Source organism: Mustela lutreola, chromosome 4 (genome assembly GCF_030435805.1).
Source record: "Mustela lutreola isolate mMusLut2 chromosome 4, mMusLut2.pri, whole genome shotgun sequence".
Lineage (NCBI taxonomy): Eukaryota > Metazoa > Chordata > Mammalia > Carnivora > Mustelidae > Mustela > Mustela lutreola.
Genome location: NC_081293.1, coordinates 100713378 through 100738767, shown reverse-complemented (window position 1 = coordinate 100738767; position 25390 = coordinate 100713378). Strand labels below are relative to the sequence as shown.

The 25390-nt window shown below is 37.4% G+C and overlaps 1 protein-coding gene and 1 non-coding gene across 2 annotated transcripts in view; both read left to right on the top strand.

The window, feature by feature from the left end:
- Window positions 1–25390, top strand: part of LANCL2 (LanC like glutathione S-transferase 2) — a 52832-nt gene that overhangs the window by 4964 nt on the left and 22478 nt on the right. The window contains exon 2 of the mRNA XM_059170602.1: window positions 3106–3223. Within this exon, the coding sequence (XP_059026585.1) occupies window positions 3106–3223 (118 nt within the window). The remainder of the gene's footprint in view (window positions 1–3105; window positions 3224–25390) is intronic.
- Window positions 18807–18914, top strand: LOC131830977 (U6 spliceosomal RNA). Its single transcript, XR_009353502.1, has one exon. It is a non-coding gene; the product is annotated as a U6 spliceosomal RNA (small nuclear RNA).

The window sequence follows — 25390 nt, the reverse complement described above, 5'->3', positions numbered from 1 at the left end:
ACTTTGTAGTCATTCTCTGCAAAGTCCAAACATTAGTTCAGAGATTTTATAGAGGGTGGGGACACAGAAGGGCCCTGTAGAGAGACCAAAGGGTTCACATGCATTTCACAGGACCTGCATGTATCTGATTGGCAGTTAATCTTTAATTACCTCTTATGGCATCACCTGAGCCTCAGGAAGGGGTGAGACTATGGTATCTCTATTAGATTCATGGGAAGCCAGAGCAAGCCTCCCCCCATCCTGGCCCTGATGGGCATTTCTAAGGTGTGTGTATTGATCTCCAAGGGGCCCAGAGCATGTAGCCTCGAGAGGTCATCAGGTGAACAGGAAGAACAAGATGGAGGGCCAGAGATGGAGTCAGTGTTGTCAGCACTCCTCCAGCCTGATCTTTGATAGTTTTATTATAATGTGTCTTAGACAAGGACATTTCAGATTAAATTAATGTGGTGATCTCTTTATTATGTCCCAATGTTTTCCCAGGTTTGGGAAGTTCTCTGCTATCATTTCTTTAAATAAGGTTTCTGCCCCCTTCTCTTTGTGGAACTGATTCAGATATTGTTGTTTTGTTTTGAAGATGTCCTAGAGATCACATAGGCTTTCTTCACTCTTTTTGATTTTTTTTTTCTCTTTTGTCTTCAGACTGTGTTGTTTCAAATTTCCTATCCTCTCACTGATTTTATCTTATATTTGGTCTACTATGTTTTGATTCTCTGTGCTGTGTCTTCTATTTCATTAAGTTCTTTAGCTCTAGAATTTATCTTTGATTCTTTTCTATGATTTCCATCTCCTTGTTAAATTTCTTATATTGTTCATGTATTTCATTTTCTGATTTCATTGAGTTTTCTTTCTGCATTTTCTTGTAGTTCATTGAGTTTCCTTAAAACAGCTATTTTGAATTCTTTATTGGGTGAATCATACATTTTCATGTCTTTGGGTTTGGTTAGTGGAAGATTATTGTGACTTTTGGGTATGTCATGTTTCCTTAACTTTTCATTAACCTATGTCTGAGTCAGAACACATCTGCAGGAACTTTGTCCCTTTCATGCACTCTGCTCTGAGAATCTTACATGCTACTGCCTGATTTTCTTCTCCCCACTTGTAGAGCTCTGTCAGCAATGCTCTGGATGCCATGAGAGAGTGAGTCTTTTCAGCAGAGTCCCACACAGATTTGAAAACTAGGCACTTGAGGGCTCTCCCTTTCCCTTTGGGAGAAAACATGGGCATCTATTTCGCCCTATGCTGTTCCACCTTTGGGAAGGAGTGATGCTGATAAAGAAAAGCTCTTACCCGATTTAATGCACACGAACTCATTTTATTTTCCTCTATTGGACTGTTGGAACTTTTGCTCTGAAACCCTGGACTTCTGCAGAGGTTTTCAGATCTGATCTGATTGTTCAGTTCGGGTTCTGCATGTGCTTTTGATCACAGCTTGGGGGCAGGGGCGACAACTAGTTCCCAGTCTCCTGTAGGTTCCACAGCCAGTATCAAAGCCTCTGCTTATTACCTGATAGACTGGTGGGCTGGACTGCCCATGGGTCCTTGGTGTAAGGTGCTGGGTTCCACAACTCACACAAAAGCACTTCTGTTTGTGGATGGATGCCTAATTTTTATTGTTCAAGGGAGGACAAAACAAGGGATGCCTAATCTTAATGCTGCAGTGATGCTGACATCACCCTGGTTGAGGCCTTTAATGTTTATCTATTAATTTTTTCCTGAATTTACACAAGAGGTTTCTGGATCACAGATTTATTATTTATCAGACAGACTATAACCTGTGAGTGATTCCATCTGTTTCAAGTCTTCCCTGTGGGGCAACACAGTGAAACCTAGGTCAGATGTCTTCCATGTGCAAAGTCTATGTATTGTAGGCAAATAAGGAAGAAGCTGAACCTTTCTCTGCTTTTTACAAATGGAAAGGAGGCAACTGTCTTCCCTTCTCCTTCTGGGAGAGTTTCATTGGAAATACCATACTCTAAGTCTTTGGAATGTAAATAGATTTCTTTATGAAAGTGAGAAGCCCAGTTCTCTATAGTAGTACAACTCAGAAGTATATCCCTGTGTCACGGCCTCATCCCCCTGAAATATAAACACATACCTCCAGGGTCAAGTAAACCTCTCTGGATGCCTTACAATATATACAGTTGTAACTTGATTCCTAAGGTTTACTTTTAGTCTAGAATCCCAAATTTCAGGAAATTTGCCTTGAAAGCCCGAACGGTGTAGTAACACAAAAACATTTCCTCCTGAGTCTCACAGAGGAACATTTCATTATAACAAGTCAATCTGTCAGTGGATGCACAGTCATACATTTGTGTCTAATAACAGAACTACAAAATACATGAAAGCAGAAAATAATCATTAAAGGGTTAAATAGGAAATGGTCATGGATTTTAATATACCTCAGCAGTTTCTCTGGCAGCTAGATTTTACAAATCATAAAAGACATAAAAAATCTGAATACTCTCAACTACTTATCTGAGAATACTCAGTATCTCTTGAGAAAGGCTCTCAGTGACTAAGAAAACTTGTTTCCTTAGCTCTTAGCAGCCTTGGGACTTAATATTTTGAATTTTTTTCATTATTCTGATAAGGCAAAGTCTGGTACTCATATATATTTGAACTTCATTAATTGCTAAGGGAATATTTTATATGTTTGTCATTTGATATTTTTCTTTTTATAAGGTACATCAGTAATTTTAGGTCTATTTCTGTATTGCTGTAGTCTTTTTTTACTTAGTGTTTTATATTGCAGCTCTTTCCCCCTTGTCAGTAATTTTTAAGCCATCATTCTTACTTTCTTTAACTTACAGAAGTTAACACGTTTGTGTACTCAATCCATCTTTTAAATTTTTTTTTTTCTTTGGTTCCTACAACTTATTTTTTGTAATCCTACCAATGCCTTGTAGTCCACACAGGGCATTACCTCATTTAAGAACTTAACCTACAAAATTAAGGGAGATATCCTCTCACCAGTGAAACATTGACATGGGCCAAGTAATATAACTTCTACCTCTTCTGTTCTGTAAACTTAGATTATTAGAGTATTTATTGTAATATTGGCCTATTCTTGTGCAATTTAAGTTTCTGTATTCTTTTGGTTCTCAGATCATACATAATTTCACGAGGCGAATCCAGACCAAAATCAAAGATCTTCTGCAGCAAATGGAAGAAGGGCTGAAGACAGCCGATCCCCATGACTGCTCGGCCTATACTGGTTGGACAGGTACAAATGTGGGATACAAGTAATTGGGATGTTCTATTTTGGGTTTATAAGACTTCGATAAAAATTTTTCTTCTTTGAAAATGGTGACTTTTTACCTTTTATTTTATTTTTTAAAAGATTTTATTTATTTATTTGTCAGAGAGAGAGCACAAGTAGGCAGAGAGAGAGAGGAAGGGTAGCAAGCTCCCTGCTGAGCAGAGAGCACGATGTGGGGCTCAGTCCCAGGACCCTGAGATCATGACCTGAGCTGAAGGCAGAGGCTTAACCCACTGAACCACTCAGGCGCCCTAGATTTTACCCTTTAAGTGAAAACGTGAACTTAATCAGTGATGAGATGTTTTGGAGTTTTATTTCTAAAGAAATCTTCTCCACTTGAAATTTGATATGTAGTATGTCCTATTTTTATAGCATTATTTATTTGACCGAATATATGGGTATCTGTGAAAATGCATAATAAGAGAAAATTTGCCCTCAGGTCAGTTTTTTGTTTGCCTTTATTCCTTTGATCTTTGGGACAAGTTGTAGTATGTGATTTCTCCATTATGCATAAACCGTTTAACCTCTTGCTTGTAGTCATTTGACTCATTTGTACACCTAAAGATTTTGATTTTGAATTTGGTGATAACAATTGAATAAGCAACGTGTAATAGACACACCATACCTCAAATAACTCGATTTCAAAATTAGCTTGCTTTATCTAATCTTTACATTCTTATTATTTTATTATATAGCCAGAACATTGTAATAACTCTTTAGGGAGTGTAAAAGAAATAAAAGAGCCTCTCCTGAGAGATGAGACTACAGTATTATTACTGCTAATAACAATTTACGTATCAATTTGTAGCCCTTGTTAAGTTATTACAGTTTAGCCAATGAACAGCACAGACTTAAGTATTCATGTTAGAATCGCTGAGAACTGATACCTGCTTTTGCAGTGTACAAGCAAACATGATGGCTCTGATCTTTTTTTGTGTGTTCATTTTTATAATTTTTTCTGTGCTGCTTTATTTGTATTTGCCTGTTCATGTTAATATAACATTTACGTAATGACATGAAAATTAAATTCTTCAAACTGTTATACTCAGGAAGACATGGAGGTAGTTCAGCTTACAGAACCAAAGAAATTCACCTTTAAATGTAAATTTAGATCATTTTCACTAACTTAAATGCAAAGTAGGATTTTTTGAAAATATTTTATTTATTTATTTTTGAGAGAGAGCCTTTAAGTGGGGGGAGGGGCAGAGGAAGGGAAGAGAGAGAGAGAGAGAGAATCTCAAGCAGGCTCCCCGCTGAGTGCAGAGCTCCACACAAGGCTCAATCTCATGACCCTGAGATCACGACCTGAGCCGAAATCAAGAATCAGATTCTCAGCTGACTGAGCCACCCAGGAGCCTCAAGATAATTTTAGCTAACTTGAAGTTAAAAAAGCAAAGAAGGATATTTTTATTTATTTGTTTAAGATTTTTTTTTATTTGAGAGAGAAAGAGAATGAGCTGGGAGGGAGGGGCAGAAGGAGAAGGAAAAACAGACTTACCACTGAGCAGGGTACCCAATACAGAACCGGAACCCAATGCAGGACTTGATCCCAGGACCCAGAGATCATGACCTGAGCTGAAGGCAGAGACTCAACCTGACTGAACCACCCAGGCGCCCCAAGAAGAATATTTTTAAAGGAAAAATAACATAGTGATTATTAGCACAGTTCCCCTAAGAAATTTTTTACTTAAAACATTTCTTGTTGAAATAGGGGTTTTAAGTCCATGATTATTAGGTTCTAAGTTAGCTATGTATCAGAAACACTCAGAGAGCTTTATAATAAACAACATATTATAAGCCTCTCTCTCAGAATGATTACATAGTAGAGGAGTCCAAGAATCAGTATTTCTTAAAAATCCCCATTTGTTGTTATCTTTTGGATTCAGTGTTAGAGCCATCATGGAGGTATTTGGTGTGAATGGTTAAAAGTATTATTTAGGGCTTTGGGATCCGGGTAGCACCATGGAATCTACTTACACCCATACCTCCTCTCTCTTTTCTCCTAAAATTGTACAATACAAGAAGAAGGAATGAAGCACCCGTACCTTTTTTTTTTTTTTAAGCAAAGTTGTGAGATAGAGAATACACAGAATAATAATGTATGAAAAACAAATAGAATCCAAACAACTGAGAAAGCCACAGTGTTGTCCACGGGAGGAAGCCAGATGACCCACAGGTGGCAAAATGTATTCTGCAATTCCCCCTCTCCCAAATCAATAAATAGTTATTCTCAGAAGGATGAGACACACCCTCAGGGGGAATTTTTGAGGTCATATCTGAACATGAAATGGGTGAGGAAGAGAGGCAGAGAAAAATGGTGTGGAGAGCATACAGGGAACAGAGGTTATAAAATTCTTTTAAACCGCATTATTCTAAAAAAGGATTGTTGTGAATTATGTAAGATAAAATAAATAAAGGGGTTTGTTTTATGAGGCAGGAACTTCATCCCTGGTGGCGCTGGCTAATAGTGTAGTCAGAAAGGAAACGTCAGTGGGGGAACCCTTGTGCAACAAAGAAGGATCTGAGAATCAAAGGAAATCCAGTCACCACAAGTCATCATATACAAATAACCTGTTTGTCACTTGGTAAGAAGAGGATGCCCTTGAGATTAAAAAAAAACTGGGAAAGCTGTCCTAATACTTTCCCTCTTTTAGAGGGTCTTGATTCAGAAAAATTCATCTAATTCAAACTTAAGAAAAAATTCAGTTGTGTACGTAATATTAGGAAAAAAGGAATATAAATTTCATCAATGGAAGAAGAAGAAACACCAGGAAAATGCCATTATGACGTGGAGAAAAATTGTCCCGTTTTCAACATGAATTTTGGAACTTAATTAAGCAAATGGATCGCAAAGCTGAAATAAAGGAACCCAGGGAAGAGATGGCCAGACAGTAAGATGATGTGAAATAAGAATTGAAAGAACTAAGAAAAGAAATTGAAGGACAAGGGAAAGTCCCTTCAGAAACAAGGTCCAAATGACAAGGGGCTGAAGGAGGAACTGATGCTCCAGAAAGCACAGCGATACCATAAAAATGGAAAAAACACAAGATCTGGTCTGGGGTGTAATGAGTTTAGAAGTTGTCACTGCATCCTATCAAGTCAAAAGCTGAACAAACTGAAAGATTAACACTTCTTAGATCCGTTACCAAAGTGAGGTCATAGGGCAAATGTCTACACCAAAAATGAGAGAGAGAGACACACACAGAAAATCACAATTTACTGGAGCAGAGATCCACAAGAAGGAACATCCATGGAAACTGGTGTGGGGATAATAACTTTAAACTTCATTTGATGAGAAGAAAATGCCTCTAGATGGACCCAGTTACAAGGACCCTTCTTCACTTTTTCAAGTTTAACTCCAGGAGTCCTCCCAGGTTCTCACCGTAGATACTAGAGAAAAATCCCTTTGTGCTTCCGGAAAGGGGAGGAAAGTGGAACCATTTTGAAATATGCCAGAGCATTCTGTTTTTCTTCACAAGACCCGCCCTCCGGAGAAACTTTTACTAGAACCTGACCTACCAGAGTTTTACTGAAGCTAGACTTCCCTAACTCTACCTTCTCTGTCTGGGCCTTTCACATGGGAGAAGGGAAGTACCCAGCTCCAGCCCCCTGTACCTATCCTGTCCAACCTACAGGAAAGAAACACTGAGAAGCACTAATAAAGGTCATAGTCCAAGGGTACAGCTTCACCAAAAGACCAGTTCCTAATCATAGGACCATAGAATACTGCTACTCCCCTGTTCCTTACCACCACATTATTGAAGGACTGGTTATTGCAGTTTCTTTTACCCAATACATTAAGTCCACCTTGCAAATTTACAAGGCATACTAAAAAGTAAAATAGAATTTGAGATGACTAAGTAGACGTCAGACCCAGAATCAGATACAGTAGTAATGTTGATATTATCAAACCAGGAGTTTTCAAATACTATGATTAATAATGCTAAGGATTTTAGTGAAAAGTAAATATGCAAGATGATCCAACATTTCCATTCAACACGCAGTGCTCATCAAAACCAATGCACCCCTTAATCCCCATCACCTATTTAACCAGCATCCCCCACTGACATCCCTACTGGTAATCATCACTTTGTTCTCTATAGTTAAAAGGCTGTTTCTTTGTTAGCTTTGCTCCTTTGTTTTTGCTAAATTGCACATATGAGTGAAATAACATGGTATTTGTCTTTCTTGGACTTGCTTTGCTTAGCGTAATACTGTTTAGCTCCATCCATGTCAATGCAAGTGGTAAGATTTCATTCCTTTTTATGGCTGAGTAATATTCCACTGTATATATGTATACCACATCTTCTTTAGCTATTCCCAGTTGATGGACACTTGGGCTATGTCCATATTTTGGCTCTTATAGATAATACTGCTATAAACATTGGGGTGTGTGTATCCCTTCAAATTAGTATTTCTGTCTTTTAGGTAAATACCTAATAGAGCAATTGCTGGGTCATAGGGTAGCTCTATTTTTAACTTCTTGAGGAACCTACATATTGTTCTCCAGATTGGGTGTTCCCACCAACAGCGTAAGAAGTTTCCCCTTCCTCCGCATCCTGACCAATATCTGTTGTCTCTTGTGTTGTTGACTTTATCCATTCTGACAAGTGTGAGGTGATAACTCATTTTAGTTTTGATATGCATTTGCCTGATGATGAGTGATGTTGAACATCTTCTCATGTGTCCATTGGCTATCTGGATGTCTTCTTTGGAGAAATATCTGTCCATGTTTCTGCTGGATCTCTGCCCCCTCCCCTCCACTGTTATCAAAATCTGCTCATATTTTGATTGGATTGCTTGTATTTTTGGTGTTGAGTTTTATAAATTCTTTATATATTTTGGATAACTAGTCCTTTATCAGATATATCATCTGGGCCAGTTTAGTTTTGTTGATTGATTCCTTTGCTATGCATAAGCTTTTTATTTTGATGTAGTCCCAGTAGTTAATTTTTGCTTTTGTCCTTGCTTCAGGAGACATAACTAGAAAGAAGTTGCTATGATTGATGTCACACAGCCTACTGCGTATGGGATTCTTATGGTTTCAGCTCTCACATTTAGGTCTTTAATACATTTTTAGTTTATTTTTGTGTATGGTGTAACAAAATGGTCCTGATCCATTCTTTTGCATGTTGCTATCCAGTTTTCCAACCACCTTTTTGTTGAAGTCTTTTTCCCATTGGATATTCTTCCCTGCTTTGTCAAGGATAAATGGACCATATAGCTGTGGGTTCATTTCTGGGTTTTCCATCCTGTTCCATTGATTTATGTCTGTTTTCATGTCAGTATTCTGTTTTGGTTACTACAGCTTTGTAATAGAAGTTTAAGTCCAGATTGTAATTCCTCCAGTTTTGCTTTTCTTTCTTGGGGTTACTTGGGCTATTCAGGGTCTTTTGTGATTCCATACAAATTTTAGGATTGTTTGTTCTAGGTATGTGAAAAGTACTGTTGGTATTTTGTTAGGACTTGCATTAAATGTGTAGATTTCTTCAGGTACTATAGACATTTTAACACTATTTGTTCTTCCAGTCTATGAACATGAAATGTCTTTCCATTTCTTTGTGTCATATTCACTTTCTTTCATCAGTGTTTTACAGTTTTCAGAGTACAGGCCTTTAATCTCTTTGATTAGGTATTCATAGGTATCTTATTATGTTTAGTGTAAACTGTAAATGGTATTTATTGCTTAATTTTTCTTTCTGCTGTGCCATTATTGGTGTGTAGAAACAGTACAGATTTCTATACATTGATTATATATCCTGCAACTTTACTGAATTCATGTATCAGTTCGAGCAATTTTTTGGTGGAGTCTTTGGGTTTTCTATATGGAGTATCATGTCATCTGGAAATAGTGAAAGTTTGATGTCTTCCTTGTCATTTTGGGTCCCTTTTATTTCTTTGTGTTGTCCAGTTGCTGTGGCTCGGACTTCCAATACTGTTAAATAACTAACAGTGGTGAGAGTGGACACCCTTACCTTGTTCCTGATCATTAGGGAAAAGCTCTCAATTTTTCGCCATTGTGGATGGTAGAGGCCATAGATGGCTTTGATTATCATGAGGTATGTTGCCTCTAAAACTGATTTTTTTCATCTTGATGAATCCCAATAATTTATTTTTGTTTGCCTCTGACAACATGTCTAATAGGCAGTTGCTATGGCTGAGTTCAAAGAGGTTTCTGCCTTTGTTTCCCTCTAGGATTTTGATGATTTCCTGTCTCACATTTAGGTCTTCCATCCATTTTGAATTTATTGTTGTGTATGGTGTAAGACAGTGGTCCAGTTTCATTCCTCTGACTGTGGCTGTCCAGTTTCCCAACACCATTTGTTGAAGACCCTTTTTCCCATTGGATCTTCTTTCCTGCTTTGGCAAGGGCTAATTGACCAGACAGCTGTGGGTTCATTTCTGGCCTCTCTTTTCTGTCCCATTGATCTGTGTGTCTGATTTTGCTTCAGTACCATACTGTCTTCATGATTGCAGCTTTGTAAAATAGCTTGAAATCTGGAATATGTGATACCTCCAGTTTTGTTTTTCTTTATCAGAATTGCTTTTGGCTATTTGGGGTCTTTTCTGGTTCCATACACATTTTAATATTGTTATTCTAGCTCTGTGAAAAATGCTGGTGGTATTTTGATAGGGATTGCATTTAATGTGAGATTGCTTTGGGTAGCACAGACATTTTAAAAATGTTTGTTCTTCCACTCCACGACCATGGAAATCTTTCCATTTCTTTGTGACCTCTTCAATTTATTTCACAAGTGATCTGTAGTTTTCAGAATACAAATCTTTTATCACTTTAGTTACCTATTCCTAGGTATCTTATTTTGGGGGCACAACTACACAGGGACCGATTCCTTGATTTCTTTTTCTGCTGCTTTGATATTGATGTATAGAAATGCTATAGATTTCTGCACATCAATTTTATATTCAGCAATATTGATGAATGCACATATTCTAGCAATTTTTTGGTGCAGTCTTTTGGATTTTCTACATAGAACGTCATGTCATCTGCAGAGAGTGAAAGTTTGACTTCTTCCTTGCCAATTTGGATGCCTTTTATTTCTTTTTGCTGCCTGATTGCTGAGGCCAAGACTGCCAGTCCTATGTTAAATAGTAATGGGGACAGTGGAAATCCCTCTCTTGTTCATGACCGTAGGAGAAAGGCTCCCAATCTTTCCCCATTGAGGATGGTATTAGCTGTAAGTCTTTCATATGTGACCTTTACGATGTTGAGGTATGTTCCAGCTGACCCTACTTTGTTGAGGGTCTTTATCCAGAAAGGATGCTGTACTTTGTCAAAAGCTTCTTCTGCATCATCAACAGGATCATATGGTTCTCATCCTTTTATTGATGTGGTGTATCACATTGACAGATTTTAGAATATTGAACCACCTCTGCAGCCCAGGCATAAATCCCACTTGATCATGGTGAATAATTCTTTTAATGTACTGTGGATTTGATTTGCTAGTATCTTGTTGAAAATCTTCGTATCCATATTCATTAAGAATATTGTTCTGTAATTCTCCTTTTTAGTAGAGTCTGGTTTTGGAATCAAGGTAGTACTGGCTTCATAGAATGAGTTTGGGACTTTTCCTTCCATTTCTGTTTTTTGGAACAGTTTAAGTATTAATTAGTGTTTAAATGTTTGGTAGAATTCCCCTGAAAATCCACCTGGCCCAAGATCTTTGTGTGGGGGGAGATATTTGATGACTGAATCTATTTCTTTGCTGTTTATTGGTCTGTTCAAATTTTCTATTTCTTCCTGTTTCAGATTTGGTAGTTTGTAGATTTCTAGGACTTTGTCCATTTCTTCCAGGTTGCCCAGTTTATTGGGATATAATTTTTCATAGTATTCTCTTATAATTATTTGTGTTTCTTTGTTGGTTATGATCTCTCCTCTTTCATTCATGATTTTATGTATTTGGGCCCTTTCTCTTTTCTTTCTGTTAAGTCTGGCTAGGGGTTTATCAATTTTATTAACTCTTTTGAAGAACCAGCTCTTAGTTTTGTTGAATTGTTCTATTGATTTTTTTTTTTTTGCTTTTATAACATTTATTTCTGCAGTAATCTTTATTATTTCCCTCCTTCTGCTGGTGTTAGGCTTTATTTGCTATTCCTTTCCTAGCTCCATTAAGTGTGAGGTTGGATTGCTCATTGAGACTTCTTGTTTTTTGGGATATGACTGTATTGTAATATACTTCCCTCTTACGACTGTCTCTGCTGCATCCCAAAGGTTTTTGAATGTTGTCTTTTCATATTCATTTGCTTCCATGTATTTTTTACATTTCTTTAATATCTTAATTAAGCCATTCATTCCTTACCAGGATGTTCTTTAACCTCCATATATTTGTGGTCTTTCCAAATTTTTTCTTGTGGGTAACTTCCAGTTTCATAGCATTGTGGTCTGAAAATATGCATGATAAAATGATCTCAGGTTTTTTGTACTTGTTGAGGGTTGATTTGTGACCTAGTATGTGATCTATTCTGGAGAATGTTCCATGTACACTTGATAAGAATGTGTATCCTGCCGCTTTAGGATGAAATGTCTTGAATATAACTGTTAAGTTCATCTGATTAAGTATGTTATTCAAAGCCATTGTTTCCTTGTTGATTTTCTGCTTGGGTGATCTGTCCATTGCTGTAAGTGAGGTGTTAAAGTCCCCTACTATTCTTGAATTACTATCAATGAGTTTCTTTATTATTAATTGTTTTATATATTTGGGTATTCCAAGCTGGGAACATAAATATAGAATAGAATAGATATTCTTGATGGATATAGGTCTCTTCATTTATGATATAATGCCCTTCTTCATCTCTTGTTACAGTTTTTACTTTAAAGTCAATTTTGTCAGATATAAATATGGCTACTCGCAGCTTTCTTTTGATGTCCATTAGCATGAGAGATGGTTCTCCATTTCTTACTTTCCATCTGCAGGTGTCTCTAGGTCTAAAATGAGTCTCTTGTAGGCAGCTTATAGATAGATCTTGCTTTTTATCCATTCTCATACCCCTTTGTCTTTTGACTTGAGCATTTTGTCCATTTACATTCAGAGTGATGATTGAAAGATGAATTTAGTGTGATTTTTTTCTGGTGGTATTCTGTGCTCCTTTCTAGTCTTTGTTGCTTTTGATCTCCCCCTTCCCCCCTACTCCAAGATTCCCATGTAATATTTCTTTCAGGGCTGGTTTGGTGAGCATGAACTCCTTTAGTTTACCTAGGAAAGTTTATCTCTCCTATTCAGGATGACAGTCTTGCTGGGTAAAGAATTCTTGACTCCATATTTTTCCCATTCAGCACATTGTATATTTTCTTCTACTCCTTTCTGGCCTGCCAGGTTTTAGTGGACAAATCTGCTGTGAACTTGATGTGTCTTCCCTTTTAGGTTAAGGACTTTTTTTTTTTACTCTTGCTGCTTTCTGGATTCTTTCCTTGTGTATTTTGCGCATTTGACTATGATGCACATTAGTGATTGTGAACTTCTTTTGAATTTCTTGAGCGCTTTCTGTGCTTTTTGGATTTTGATGTCTTTGCCCTTCCCCAGATTAGGGAAGTTTTCAGCTGTCATTTGTTCAAATAAACCTGCCCCTTTTCCTCTCTTCATTTTCTGTCTTCACTGTCCATTACCTATCTTTCCTTCTTTTTTTTCCAGGCTCATTGTTTTTCAGTTTTATTTTCTATATCACTAATTTGCTTTTCTGCTTCATCCATCCTTGTTCTTATGACCTCCATTTGGGATTGTATCTTAGTTATAGCATTTTTAATTTTAGCCTGATTAGATTTTAGGTTTTTTTTAAATCTATGCAGTAAGTGATTGTCTACTGTCTTCTATGCTTTTTTTTTTTAAGCCCAGCTAGTATTCTAATAATTGTTTTAAATTCTAGTTCAGACATCTTATATCTGTATTGATTAAATCTCTGGCCACGAGTTGAACTTCCTTTTTCGGGGGGAGAATTTCTCCATCTTGTCATTTTGGTCCAGAAAAGAAGAAAAAAGAGGGAAAAAAATCATAAAGGATAAAGAAAAATATAGAAAACAAAACAGAAACAAAAAAACTAGATCCTAGGTGTGTTTTGGTCTGCTTGTTAGAAGGATCTAGAGACCAATATAAAATAGATAAAATAATGTAAAAGTAAACAAAAAATAAAAAAATATAAAGTATACACATATAAATAAATTTAAAGTTAATATTAAAAAAGAGAAAGAAATAATTGAAAAAATAAAATAATTACAAAATAATAAAATGAATAAAGAATGAAAGTAAAAAAGGTCATTATATCCTTCTTACCCCTGGAGCTCAAGCTTTGCAGCCCTCTGTGATGAGGAAATTTAGTGTAAATAAGTTGTTCATGCTGGTCTGAAGGAGATGTCTGCTGTAACGGATTCTCAGGCTGACTTGTTTCAGTGGGAAGTGCACCCCTCCAGGGCGCAGGGTTGCAGGCTGGCTATAAGCTACTCTGGCCTCCACAAGGTGGTGCTCTTTTCCTCCCTGGAGGCTGCAGCACTGATGAATATGGGAGTGTCCTACTTTCTAGCCCTGGGTGAAAGTTCACCTCCACACTCTCCAGTGAGCCCTCACAGAAGAACAGTCAGCCAGTCCTGTGTCCTCTGTTTTGATCAGAATTCTGCATTCACCTTGGCTGTGTCTGAGGTTTTTTTTATCTCAGGTGCAGGACCAAGTTTCAAAACTCCGAATTGTATGGGCTTCTCCAGAGCCGACCCACACTGTTCCTCCAGGGGAGTGTATCACCATGCTTTCACCATTTGCTGGACCGTCCTGGGAGAGTGACCATACAGCCACCCAGTGTTTCTCAGTTTATGTCCAAACAGAGCAGAAAGCCAGCACCAATACTCGCTGCTCTCAGCCACCTTCTGTGCTCCAATGTCTGGGCACAGGACAGCACTCAGGTGCCACCCATTCTTGCAACCCAGGGGCTTCTCAGACCACAGGGTCACACCTGGGACTCTGCCCTACTTCACCACCAGAGCATCTTTAAGCCTGGCACGTTCCCCACTAAAGCAGACTTCTAAAAGGTCAGATTTTGCTTAAAATACATTGCAGTGGCTTCTGTAAGTAGGCTTTATCCCTGCCACTGTATCCATAGCTCTATCTCTCCCAACTCAACTCACAGCCCCTCCAAAAAATGGTCGCTTTTCTACTTGTAGACTTGTAGTTTTTGTTCTCTCAGACTTCTGATTTCTTGGGTATTCAGAATAATTTGCTATATAACACTGTGTTTGAGGTACAACACAGCTTAGGGTCCCCCTAATCCTCTGCTACCTTAACTCCTCCCCTATAGTGTCCTTCTTTGTCTTGTTACAGTCTTTGGTTAAAATCTAGTTTGTCTGATAGAAGTATTACAAACTCTGGCTTTCTTTTGTCATCTGTTTGCATGATAAATATTTCTCCATCCTTTCACTTTCAATGTGACTTTAGGTGTAAAGTGAGTCTTTTCAATTATCATATGGTTTCACTCCTATGTGTAATATAAGGAACAGCACAGAGGATCATAGGGGAAGGAAGGGAAAACTGAATGGGAAGAAATCAGAGAGGGAGACACGCCATGAGAGACTCTTAGCTATGGGAAACAAATCGAGGGTTGTAGAAAGGGAGGTGGTGGAGGTGGATGGGGGGAGGTGGATGAGGTGGATGGCCCCTTGGTGATGGGCATTAAGAAGCGCGCGTGAGGCAATGAGCATTGGGTATTATATGCAACTGATGAATCACTGAACACTACATCAAAAACTAATGGTGTACTGTATGTACTGGTTGAATTTAAAATACAGTGAGTTTTGTAGGCAACATGATGAGTCTTGTTTTTTTAATGAATTCTGTTATTCTGTGTGGGTTGGAGCATTTATCCATTTAATTATTGATATGTATTTAGTGCGATTTTATTACTTGTGTTGTCATTCTTTCTAGAGATTTTTTTTCTGATCTTTTCTTGTCTTTGTCAATTTTGATCTCTCCTTTCCACTCAAAGAGTCCCCTCTAATGTTTCTTGCAGGACTGATTTAGTAGTCATGAACTCCTTTAGTTTTTGTTTGTCTGGAAAACTCTCTCCTTCTAGTTTGAATTATAGCCTTGCTTGGTAAAGTATTCCTGGCTACATAATTTTCCCATTCAGCATGTTGAATATATCATTCCACTCTCATCTGGCTTGCCATGTTTCTGTTGAAAAAAATCTCATGCTAGCCTTATGGGTTTTCCCTTGTAAGTTAAAGACTTTTTTTTTTTTTTTTTTTTTGTCTTGCTGCTTTTAAGATTTTTTTTATCACTATATTTTGCAAATTTAATTGCAGTATGTCTTGGTATTAGCCTTCTTTTATTGATTTTGTTGAGAGTTCTCTGCATCCTGTATCTGGCTTTCTGTTTTCTATCCCAACTTAGGGATATTTTCAGCTATTATTTCTCCAGATAAATTTTCTTTCCCCTTTTCTCTCTCTTCTTCCTTTGAGACTCCTATAAGAAAGATATTTCTACATTTGATGGAGTTCCCTAAGTCTATTCTCATGATGCATAGTTCTCTTTTTCTCTTTCATTCTACCTCATTTCTTTCCATTACTTTGTCTTCCAGGTCATTAGTTTGTTCCCCTACTTCTTCCAGCCTGCTGTTTATTTCATTAATTGTGTGTCTAATTTCTTTTTATTGAACTCTTCATCTCTGATTGATTCTTTTTTAACTTTTATCTCTGTGGTAAGGATCTCACTGTTGTCTCCTATGTTTTGCCCCAAGCCCAGTGAGTATCCTTATGACCATTGCTTTAAATGCTCCATCAGGCATGTTACTTATATCTGTTTTACTTAGATCTCTTGCCGTGGCCTTATCTTGTTCATTTGTGACAAATTCTTCTGTTTTCACATTTTTCTAAATTTCTGCCTTCTTCTCTGTGTTAGAAAAACCAGTTCTGTGTCATGCTTCTGAATGTAATGGCTTTATGAAATGTGTTCGTATAGTGCCCAAGACCTGGCACTTCAGGGAGTGTCTCTGGTGGGTGCTGCATGGACTTTACTGCTGTTTTTGGCTTCTCCATCCTTCAAACCAGTAGTTTGCTGTGGGCATGTTTGTTGCCTGGCCTGAATGTGGCAAGTTTTAACTAGGTGTACTCTTCTGCTTTTGAAATGAGACCTGTCACCACCTCCACTGGAACTGAGGCCCTGCAGAACTCATTGTTTTGGAGATGTGTGGGCATGAGTTTGTGCTGGTCTTTGGAGCGAGGGCCCTCTACACTGGGACTGAAGGAAGTGTGACTGGAAGGGCAGTCTCCCCAGAGCACAGGGTTGTGGGGCTTCTTGGTGCAAAAAGTTAGGCAGACAGTGTTTACACCTTGCTGCTTCCTGCAAGTGACTCTCTTTATGCTTCGGGTCAGGAGAGGGAAATGGTGCCAGCTAGCTCCTTTGAGAGGCATCTCCCTGAATACAGCTTTTCAGGGACATGTTCCAAGAAGAGCAAATAATCTCTACTGTGTGCCTCAGACATTCTTCTGATCGCTTTTTCTACACTATCTGCCCCTCGGGTTGTTTGCTTCCCTTCCTTCCATGATTTGCACAGCGCCCTCTAGGCTCTATTGCATCTATGTCAGCTGACCTTTAAAACAACAGGTTTTAAGCCCCTCTGGCTGCAAGAACTCACGAAATTAAGCCCCTCTCATTTTCCAAGTCAGCGGCTTTGGAGAAATGTTCTTGTGCATCCCCCTGTGTGCTTCTCTCTCTTGCCCTTCTCCACCACCTGTGCTCCCTCCTTCCCACAACACTCGTGATCCATTTCTCTCATGGTTCAGAAACCGTCTCTCTGCACTTCCTACCTCTTTCCTTCCTTTAGTTTTGGAGTTTGTTCCTTCAGTATTTGGGTTGATTTCTGAGGTATTTAGGATGATTCAATAGTTACCTAGTTGTATTTTTCAGATGAGGAAAGTCTAGGGTCTTCCTACTCCACCGCCATCTTTGAAACCCTAGGACAGATGGAAATTCTAAGAAAAAATGAAACAGATATGCTTAGAAATCATATGTACTATAAGAGAAATGAAGAATTCCTTTGATACGTTTATTATTAGGTGAGGTATAGTTAAGGAAAGAAATAGTGACCTTGAAAATGACATAGAAACTTAGAAAACTGAAAAGGAAATTGAAAAAAAGTATAAAAAAAATACCCAGTAGAGAATATTCAAGTACAGTGGGACAATGACAAAAAGTACAACATATATGAAATGGGAATATCAGGAGAAGGAACAGAAGGAAAAACAGAGGCGATATTTAAAGCAATAGTGACTGAAAATTTCTAGAGATTAACATCATACACGAAACCATAAATCCAGGAAGCTCAGAGAACACCAAATAGCAGAGATGCTTTCCACTAAAAAAAACCTCCACAGATAGATCAAAACCAAAAACTTGACATAGGCATATTATATTCAAACTTCATAAAACCATAAAAAAAAATCTTGAAAGATAGAAGGGGGAAAAAAATCCTACTTACAGCAGAGCAAAAAAAGAATTATACCAGACTTCTTTTCATCAACCATATGAGCAAGATGAGGGTGGAGTGAAGTATTTAAAGTACTGAGAGGAAAGAATCAGGGTCCTGGTAATCTGTAACCTGCTCAATTAGCCTTGAAAAGGTAGTGAGAAATTACAACCTCAAATAAAAATTAAGGGAATTTGTTGCCAGTAGACCTACTAGCAAGAAATGTTGAAACAAGTTATTCTGAGAAGGAAAATGATATAAGTTAGAATCTTGGATCTACATGAAGAAAAGAACAACATCAGAGAATGAATAAGTAAAAGTGAAATAATAATTATTTTTTTCTTAATTGCTCTAACAAGTCAAAATATACAAAATAACATTTGTGTGAAATATTTGTTCAAAACAATAACACTGTTCAGTCATGTATATATATATATATATATATTTATATTGATACTTCTGAATGCTTAAATTCATGTAATATATATAAGTAAATTGAATGACCTCAAGATATGAGGGATGAGAGGAAGGAATTAGGAATATTTTGTTATTATGAAGTGCTGGCTCTATCCTTGAAATGATACAGTGTGATTTGAGAATGGAATAGAATTAAATAAGAAAAACCACATTATCATATCAATAAATGCAGAGAAACATTTGACAAAATCTATTCTTGATAGACTATCTCTGGAAACTTAGGAATAGTTCTTCTATTTAGTGAAGAACATCTACAAAGAGCCTAAAACTAACATCATATTTAATGATAAGACACTTGAAACTTTGCTGCTGAGCTCAGCAACTAGACAAGAATGTTCTCTCACAGAATAGCTTTCAACATTATACCAGAAGTCCTAACTAATGCAATAAGATTATAAAAGGAAATAAAAAGGTATACAAATTGGAAAGGAAGAAATAAAACTTTCTTTGTAGATGACATGATAATTCTATGTAGAAAATCAGAATAATGAAAAAATCCATGAGTAAGTTATTGCACGATTACAGGTTATGAGGTTAATATACAAAAGTGAATCACTTTCCTATGTAACAATGAGTAAGTGGAACTTGAAATGAAAAAACAATACCATATGTGCTCATTTTGACACCACATACTCTGACGTTGGAAAGATACAGAGAAGGTTAGCATGACCCCTGGGCAAGGATGACACAAACTCATGAAGAAGTCCATTAAAAAAATAATAATAATACCATTCATCTTAGCACTCCCCCAAATGAAATAGGTTTAAATTACAAAAAGTCTACAAAGTCTGTGTGAGGTAAACTACAAAAGTCTTCTGAAAGATGTCAAAGGAGAGCTAAATAGATATTCCGTGTGCAGGGATGAGAAGACTTGCGTCTTGCCAGTTCTTTCCATCTTGATCTATAGATTCAGTGCAATGCCGACTAAAATTGCAGCAAGTTATTTTGTAGATATTGACAAACCGATTCTAAAGTTTATATGGAAAGGGAAAAGATCCAGAATAGCCAACTCTGTATTGAAGGAAAAGAACAAAGTTAGAGGACTGATTTTACCCAACTTCCAAGATTTATTATAAAGCTATGACAATCAAAGCAGTGTGAGTGTGATGCAAGAAGTGACAAAAAATGGATGGCTAGAAAAGAACAGAGAGCTCAGAAGTAGACTCACTTAAATGCAGTCTACTATATACAGTTCACTGGTCTTTGACCATGGAGCAAAAGCAAAATGGGGGAAGACAGTCATTTTAACAAATGACGCTGGAGCAACTGGGCATATACGTGCAACAAAGTTAATTTAGACATCTTTCAAAAGTATTAGCTCAAAGTGGATCATAGGCCTAGATGTAAAATAGAAAACTGGAAAACTAGAAAATAACTAAAAGAAAACCTAGATGACCTTGGGTATGGCAATGACTTTCTGTATATGACACCAAAGACATTATTAGTTAAATAAATCAGAATCTGGTCTTTGCTAAAATTAAACACTGCTCTGTGAAAGATAATGTCAAGAAAATGGGAAGACAATTCACAGACTAGATGAAAATTTTTGTGGGGCACCTTGGTGCCTCAGTCAGTTTAAGCATCTGCCTTTGCCCCAGGTCATGATCCCGGGATCCTGGGATTGAGTCCCAAGTTGGGCTTCCTGCTCAGTGGGGAGTCTGCTTCTCCCTCTCTTTCTGCCCCTCCCCCTGCTCATGCTCTCTCTCTCTCTCTCTCACTCTCTTATTCTGTCTCTCTCAAATAAACACAACTTTTAAAAAAAGAGAAAATATTTGCAGAAGACATATTTGATAAAGGGTTTTTTTTTTGGAATATATACAAAGGACTCTTAAAACTCAATAAGAGGGGAGCCTGGGTGACTCAGTTGGTTAAGTATCTGCCTTAGGCTCAGCTCATGATCCCAGTGCCCTGGGATTGAGTCCCGCATCAGGCTCCCTGCTCAGTGGGGAGCCCGTTTCTTCCTCTCCAGCTCCCCCTGCTTGTGCATGCTCTCTCTCTGTCAGGGAAAAAAAAAGACTCTTTTACAAATGCACAACATAACTAAAAGGCCCTCACCAAAAAATAATACACATGTGAAGTAAGTATATGAAAAGATGTTCAACATCGTATGTTATTAGGGAAATGATAAAATCCAAAACATTGACAATACCAATTCCTGATGAATGTGGAACAGCCAGAGCTTTCACCTATTGCTAATATATATTTATATATTTTTTTCTTTTTAATTCTTAAGAATTTTGAAATAGAAGAGTATGCAATGAGACCGAATGGGGACTTTAAAGGGTAACATAAAAGTTGCTGTCTGGCCCTTTACAAAAAAGGAGAAGGGGTGGGAGAAAGTAGCCATCCTATGGTAGAGGACCATAATGAAGATACGATTAAGGGAACACAGGCATGAGCTTATAATGACATTCATTACTTTTAATTATATAATTAATATCAGAAGTTTGCAGATATATAAACAGAAGTTTGCAGATAGGGGAAGAAGGCACAGAAACATTATAAATAAGGTGGAGAAACCACTGTAACAGGAAATTTTAGAAGCCACACTCCTTTTCACTGTGTATAAATTTATTCACAATGTAAATGAAATGGAAATTCTGACTACATAGTCTACCAAACCTCTCCCCAGAAGAGATTTAATATCTAAGTAGACAAACTTCCAAATAAAAACTTGAAAATGGTGTTCAAGATCTACCCCAAAATTTCACTGGGAAATTTTACCAAACCTTGAAAGAACAGGAAATCCCAAGGAAAGTGGCATTAGCAAGATGGTGGAACAGGAGTTTTCTACCAACTTTCTCCCAAAGAACACTGCTTTTGGCAATCACACACAGATGAGAGAACCTTTGTGGGATCTAGGAGTCCAGTAGACAAGTTGGGCACACTCACTGGGAGAAGAGAAAAATCTGAGACTGGGAACACTGAAGAGAATAAGCAGAACAGTTTCCTGTTTCCATGTCACCCATCTCCAGGGTGGCACAGCTTAGGGCTAAAAGACGAACTTGGTCTGCACTTTCCCCCACGGGAAAGTGAGAACATGTGAGTGAGTTTGCAGCTTCCACAGCTATCAAAGACATCTTCTTTCTCACTCTCTCAGAATACAGGGGTGATCTACATGACTGAGTGGCAGGGAGACACTGGGAGCATGGCAACCAGTGTTCAGAACTCAACAAGGAACGCAGGTCTTACTAACCACGCATTCCATTAGGAAGCCTGGCCACAGGCTACTGGGGACAATTGGTCTGTGAATCCTCCCATCTGACCCACAGGCATCTCTGACATTTCATTCTCCTTACCCACGTGGTGCTCCACCCTGTAACTGAATGTGCCTCTGAAGGCAGTGAGTACAAGTCTTTGTGGACAGTTAGAATAAATACTTACTTACTTTACTTTACTTCAACCCTGTAGAAGTAAAAGAGAGCTTACAAACTTGAGCATTTAACACTGTTGTAGGGAAAACAAACAGGAGAGTCCTAGCATGTATCCTGACGTTGTGGAATTAGGAGCAGTCATACAATCATTATAATTCACTCCTAAGACAGAACAAGACATTTGGAGTAGGCATATATGTAGAGAAGGTATGATAAAAGCCTTAGAATCCCTAGCAGGGCTGACAGAGGCATCCCACCCCCACCTCCAGAGACAGTTAGTAAAGACTGGAAGAGGTGGTTAGTTCTTCAAATGCTAATACAACAATGTAAGACCTAAAGGAACATGAAAAATCAAAGAATACCAGCAAAAGGACAAAATAATTTTCAAGTACCTACAAAAGAAATGGAGAGCTACAATTTGCTTGAGAAAAAGCTTAAATTAATGGTTTTGAAGAAGTTCATTGAGCTTCCAGAAAACACAGGAAGACCTCTCAATGAAATCAGGAAAACTATATATAAAAGAAGAAGTTTAACAAGAGATAGAAATCATAAAAACAAAAAAAGAACTGAAGAGGAATTGGAGAGCTGAAGAATACAGTGAATGAAATGAAAAAATGCAATAGAAAGCGTCACCAGGAGACTGAAACAGAACAAAAGACTCTGAATTTGAAGACATGTAATTAATAATTGTAAAGTCAGAGGAGAAAAAAGTTACGAAGAATGAAAAAAGAGTGAAGAAAGCCTATGTGAATTATGGGATATCATCAAGTGAAACAATGCATGTGCATTAGAGGAGTCACAGAAGGACAAAGAAGGAGAAAAGGACAGAAAGCGTATTTAAAGAAATAATGGCTGGCAACTTTCCAAATCTCAAGAGAGAAATGAACATCAAAGTTCATGAAGCCTGTAATTCCCAGTATATATTCAACCCAAAGAGTCCTTCAGTGAGACACGTTGTAATAAAATGTCTAAAACCAAAGACACAGATAATTTTGTAATTTTGAAAGCAGTAAGAGACAAAAAAACTCCTTATGTCACAGGAGCACCCATCAACCTATCAGTGGATTTCTCAGCAAAAACCTCGTAGGGTGGGAGGAGAGTCCTTAAAGGAGAAAAACGCCAAGCAAAAATACTATACCCAGCAAAGCCATCCTTTCAAAATGAAGGAGAGACAAAGGCTTACACAGACAAAAGCTGAGGGAGTCCATTACCATAAGACCTGCCTTACAGGACATGCTGAAATAGTTCTTTTTTTTTTTTTTTTAAAGATTTTATTTATTTATTTGACAGAGAGATCACAAGTAGGCAGAGGCAGGTGGGGGTGGTGGTGGGGGGGGAGGAGGCTCCCTGCTAAGCAGAGAGCCAGATGTGGGGCTCAATCCCAGGACCCTGAGATCATGACCTGAGCTAAAGGCAGAGGCTTAACCCACTGAGCCACCCTGGTGCCCCCTGAAATAGTTCTTTACGCTGCAATGAAAGGATGCAAATATGAACAAATAAAACACTGATAAAGGGAAGTGTATTAGTCAAATTCAGACCCTGTAGTGTAGATCACTTTACCACAAAAGTCGAAGGACAAAAAATATTAAAAAGAACTATAGCTATGACATTTTTAAATGGATATATGATATAGAATATGTAAATGTGACATTAGAAACAAAATGTTGGAGGGAGTAGAGTTTTTGTCAGAGTTAACTTATCAGCTTAAAATAGAATGTTATATGTTATATAAGCCACAAAGGAAAAATGTATAGTATTAGTCAAGCAATTTTTAAAAAGGAACCAAAGTGTACCAATGCAGAAAATCATCAGACTAGGAGAAAGAAAGAGGAAGGAAGAAAATATAAAACAGCCAGAATATGAGTAATAATAGGAATAAGATGGCATATGTAAGTCCTTACATATCATAAGTACCTTAAATTCAAATGGATTATCAAACCAAAAGAAACAGAGTGATTGAATGGATAAAAAACAAGATGTAACAATATGCTGCTTACAAGAGACTCATGTCAGCTCTAGTGGACTGCAGAAAGTGGAAGAGCTGGAAGTGAAGAGACGGAAAAAATAACATTTGATGCAAATGAAAACCAAAATAGAGCTGGGTTGGATATACTTATGACAGAGAAAATATACTTCAACTTCAAAAACTTCTAACAAGAGACAAAGATAGTTGCTATGTAATGATAAAGGAGTTAGTTCATCAAGAGGAAATGAATATATACGTGTACCCAGAGCGGTTAGGCAAGAAAAAGGAATAAAAGCTGTCCAAGTCAGAAAAAGTGAAATTGTTTCTGTTTGCAGGTAGCATGATCTTGGAGGGAGAAAACCCTAAGGGTCCTGCCAAAAAATTGTTAAAACTGATGAACAAATTCAGTACAAAATTAATATACAAAAATTAGTTGTGTTTTTAAAGACTAGCAGGAAACTTGGAGAATGAAACTAAGAAAACAATTCCATTTATCATAGCATCAAAGAAAAATCCTTAGGAATAAATTTAATCAAGGAGGTTGAAAGACCTCTGTGCTGTAAATTGTAAGACATTGATAAAAGAATGAAGAAGATATAGATAAAATATCCCATTGTCATGGATCAGAAGTATTAATATTGTTAAAATATTCATATCACCCAAAGAAATCTATAGATAATATAATTTCTATTAAGTTTTATGGTATTTTTCACAGAAATCGGAAAACAAAAATCCTAAAATTTGCATGGAACTACAAAACAACCAAAATAGCAGTAACAGTCTTGAGAAAGAACAGAACTGGAGGCATCACACTTCTGAATTTGGAATATATTGCAGAGGTATAGTAATCAGAACAATATGGTACTGGCATGAAAACAGACACATTGCTGAGTGGGACAAAATAGAGAGCCCAGAAATAAACCCAGCATAAATGGTTAATATCCTTAACAAAGGCAACAAGGGGACACACAGTGGAGAAAAAAAAAACTATCTCTTCAATAAATCATATTGGGGAAACTGGAAAGTCATGTGCAAAACAGTGAACCTGGACTGCTATCTCATACCACTCTCAAAAATTAACTCAGAATGGATTAGGGACTTTAAATGTAATGCCTGAAACCATGAAACTCTTAGGAGAATTCATAGGGGCTCCTTGACTCAAATCTTGGCAATGATTATTTTTATATGATACCCAAAGCTTAGGCAACAAAAGAAAAAATAAACAAGAGGAACCATGTCAAACTAAAAAGTTCTGCACAGCAAGGGAAGCAATTAACAGAAAAAATAATTTTCTTTTGGGAGAATGGGAGAAAATATTTGCAAACCATATTTATGCTAAAGGGTCAGTATCCAAAATGTATAAGAAACTTACACAGCTCAATAGTAAAAATGATAATAATAATAACAATAATCCAGTTTTAAAAAATGGGCCAAGGACCTAAGTGGATATTTTCCAAAGAACGCATGCAAATGGCTGACACATTCCTGAAAAAGTGTTCACTAATTATCAAGAAATGCAAATCAAGACCATAATGAGATATCACCTCATACCTGTTAAGATGGCTTTTGTTAAAAATAGAGGAGATGAAAAATGATGACAAGGATGTGGAGAAAGGGGAGCCATAGTATACTTTTGGTGGGAAAGTAAATGTAAAGAATTAAAAATAGTACTACCAGGTGATCCAAGCAATTCTACTTCTGGGTATTTTTCCATAGGGAGAAAATTTAATTTGAAAAGATACATGCACCCCTATGTTTATTGCACATTGGACCCTGTGCTGGATGTGGAGCCTGCTTAAGATTCTCTCTCTCCCTCGGCCCCTCCCTATCTCTAAAATTAATTATTTAATTAAT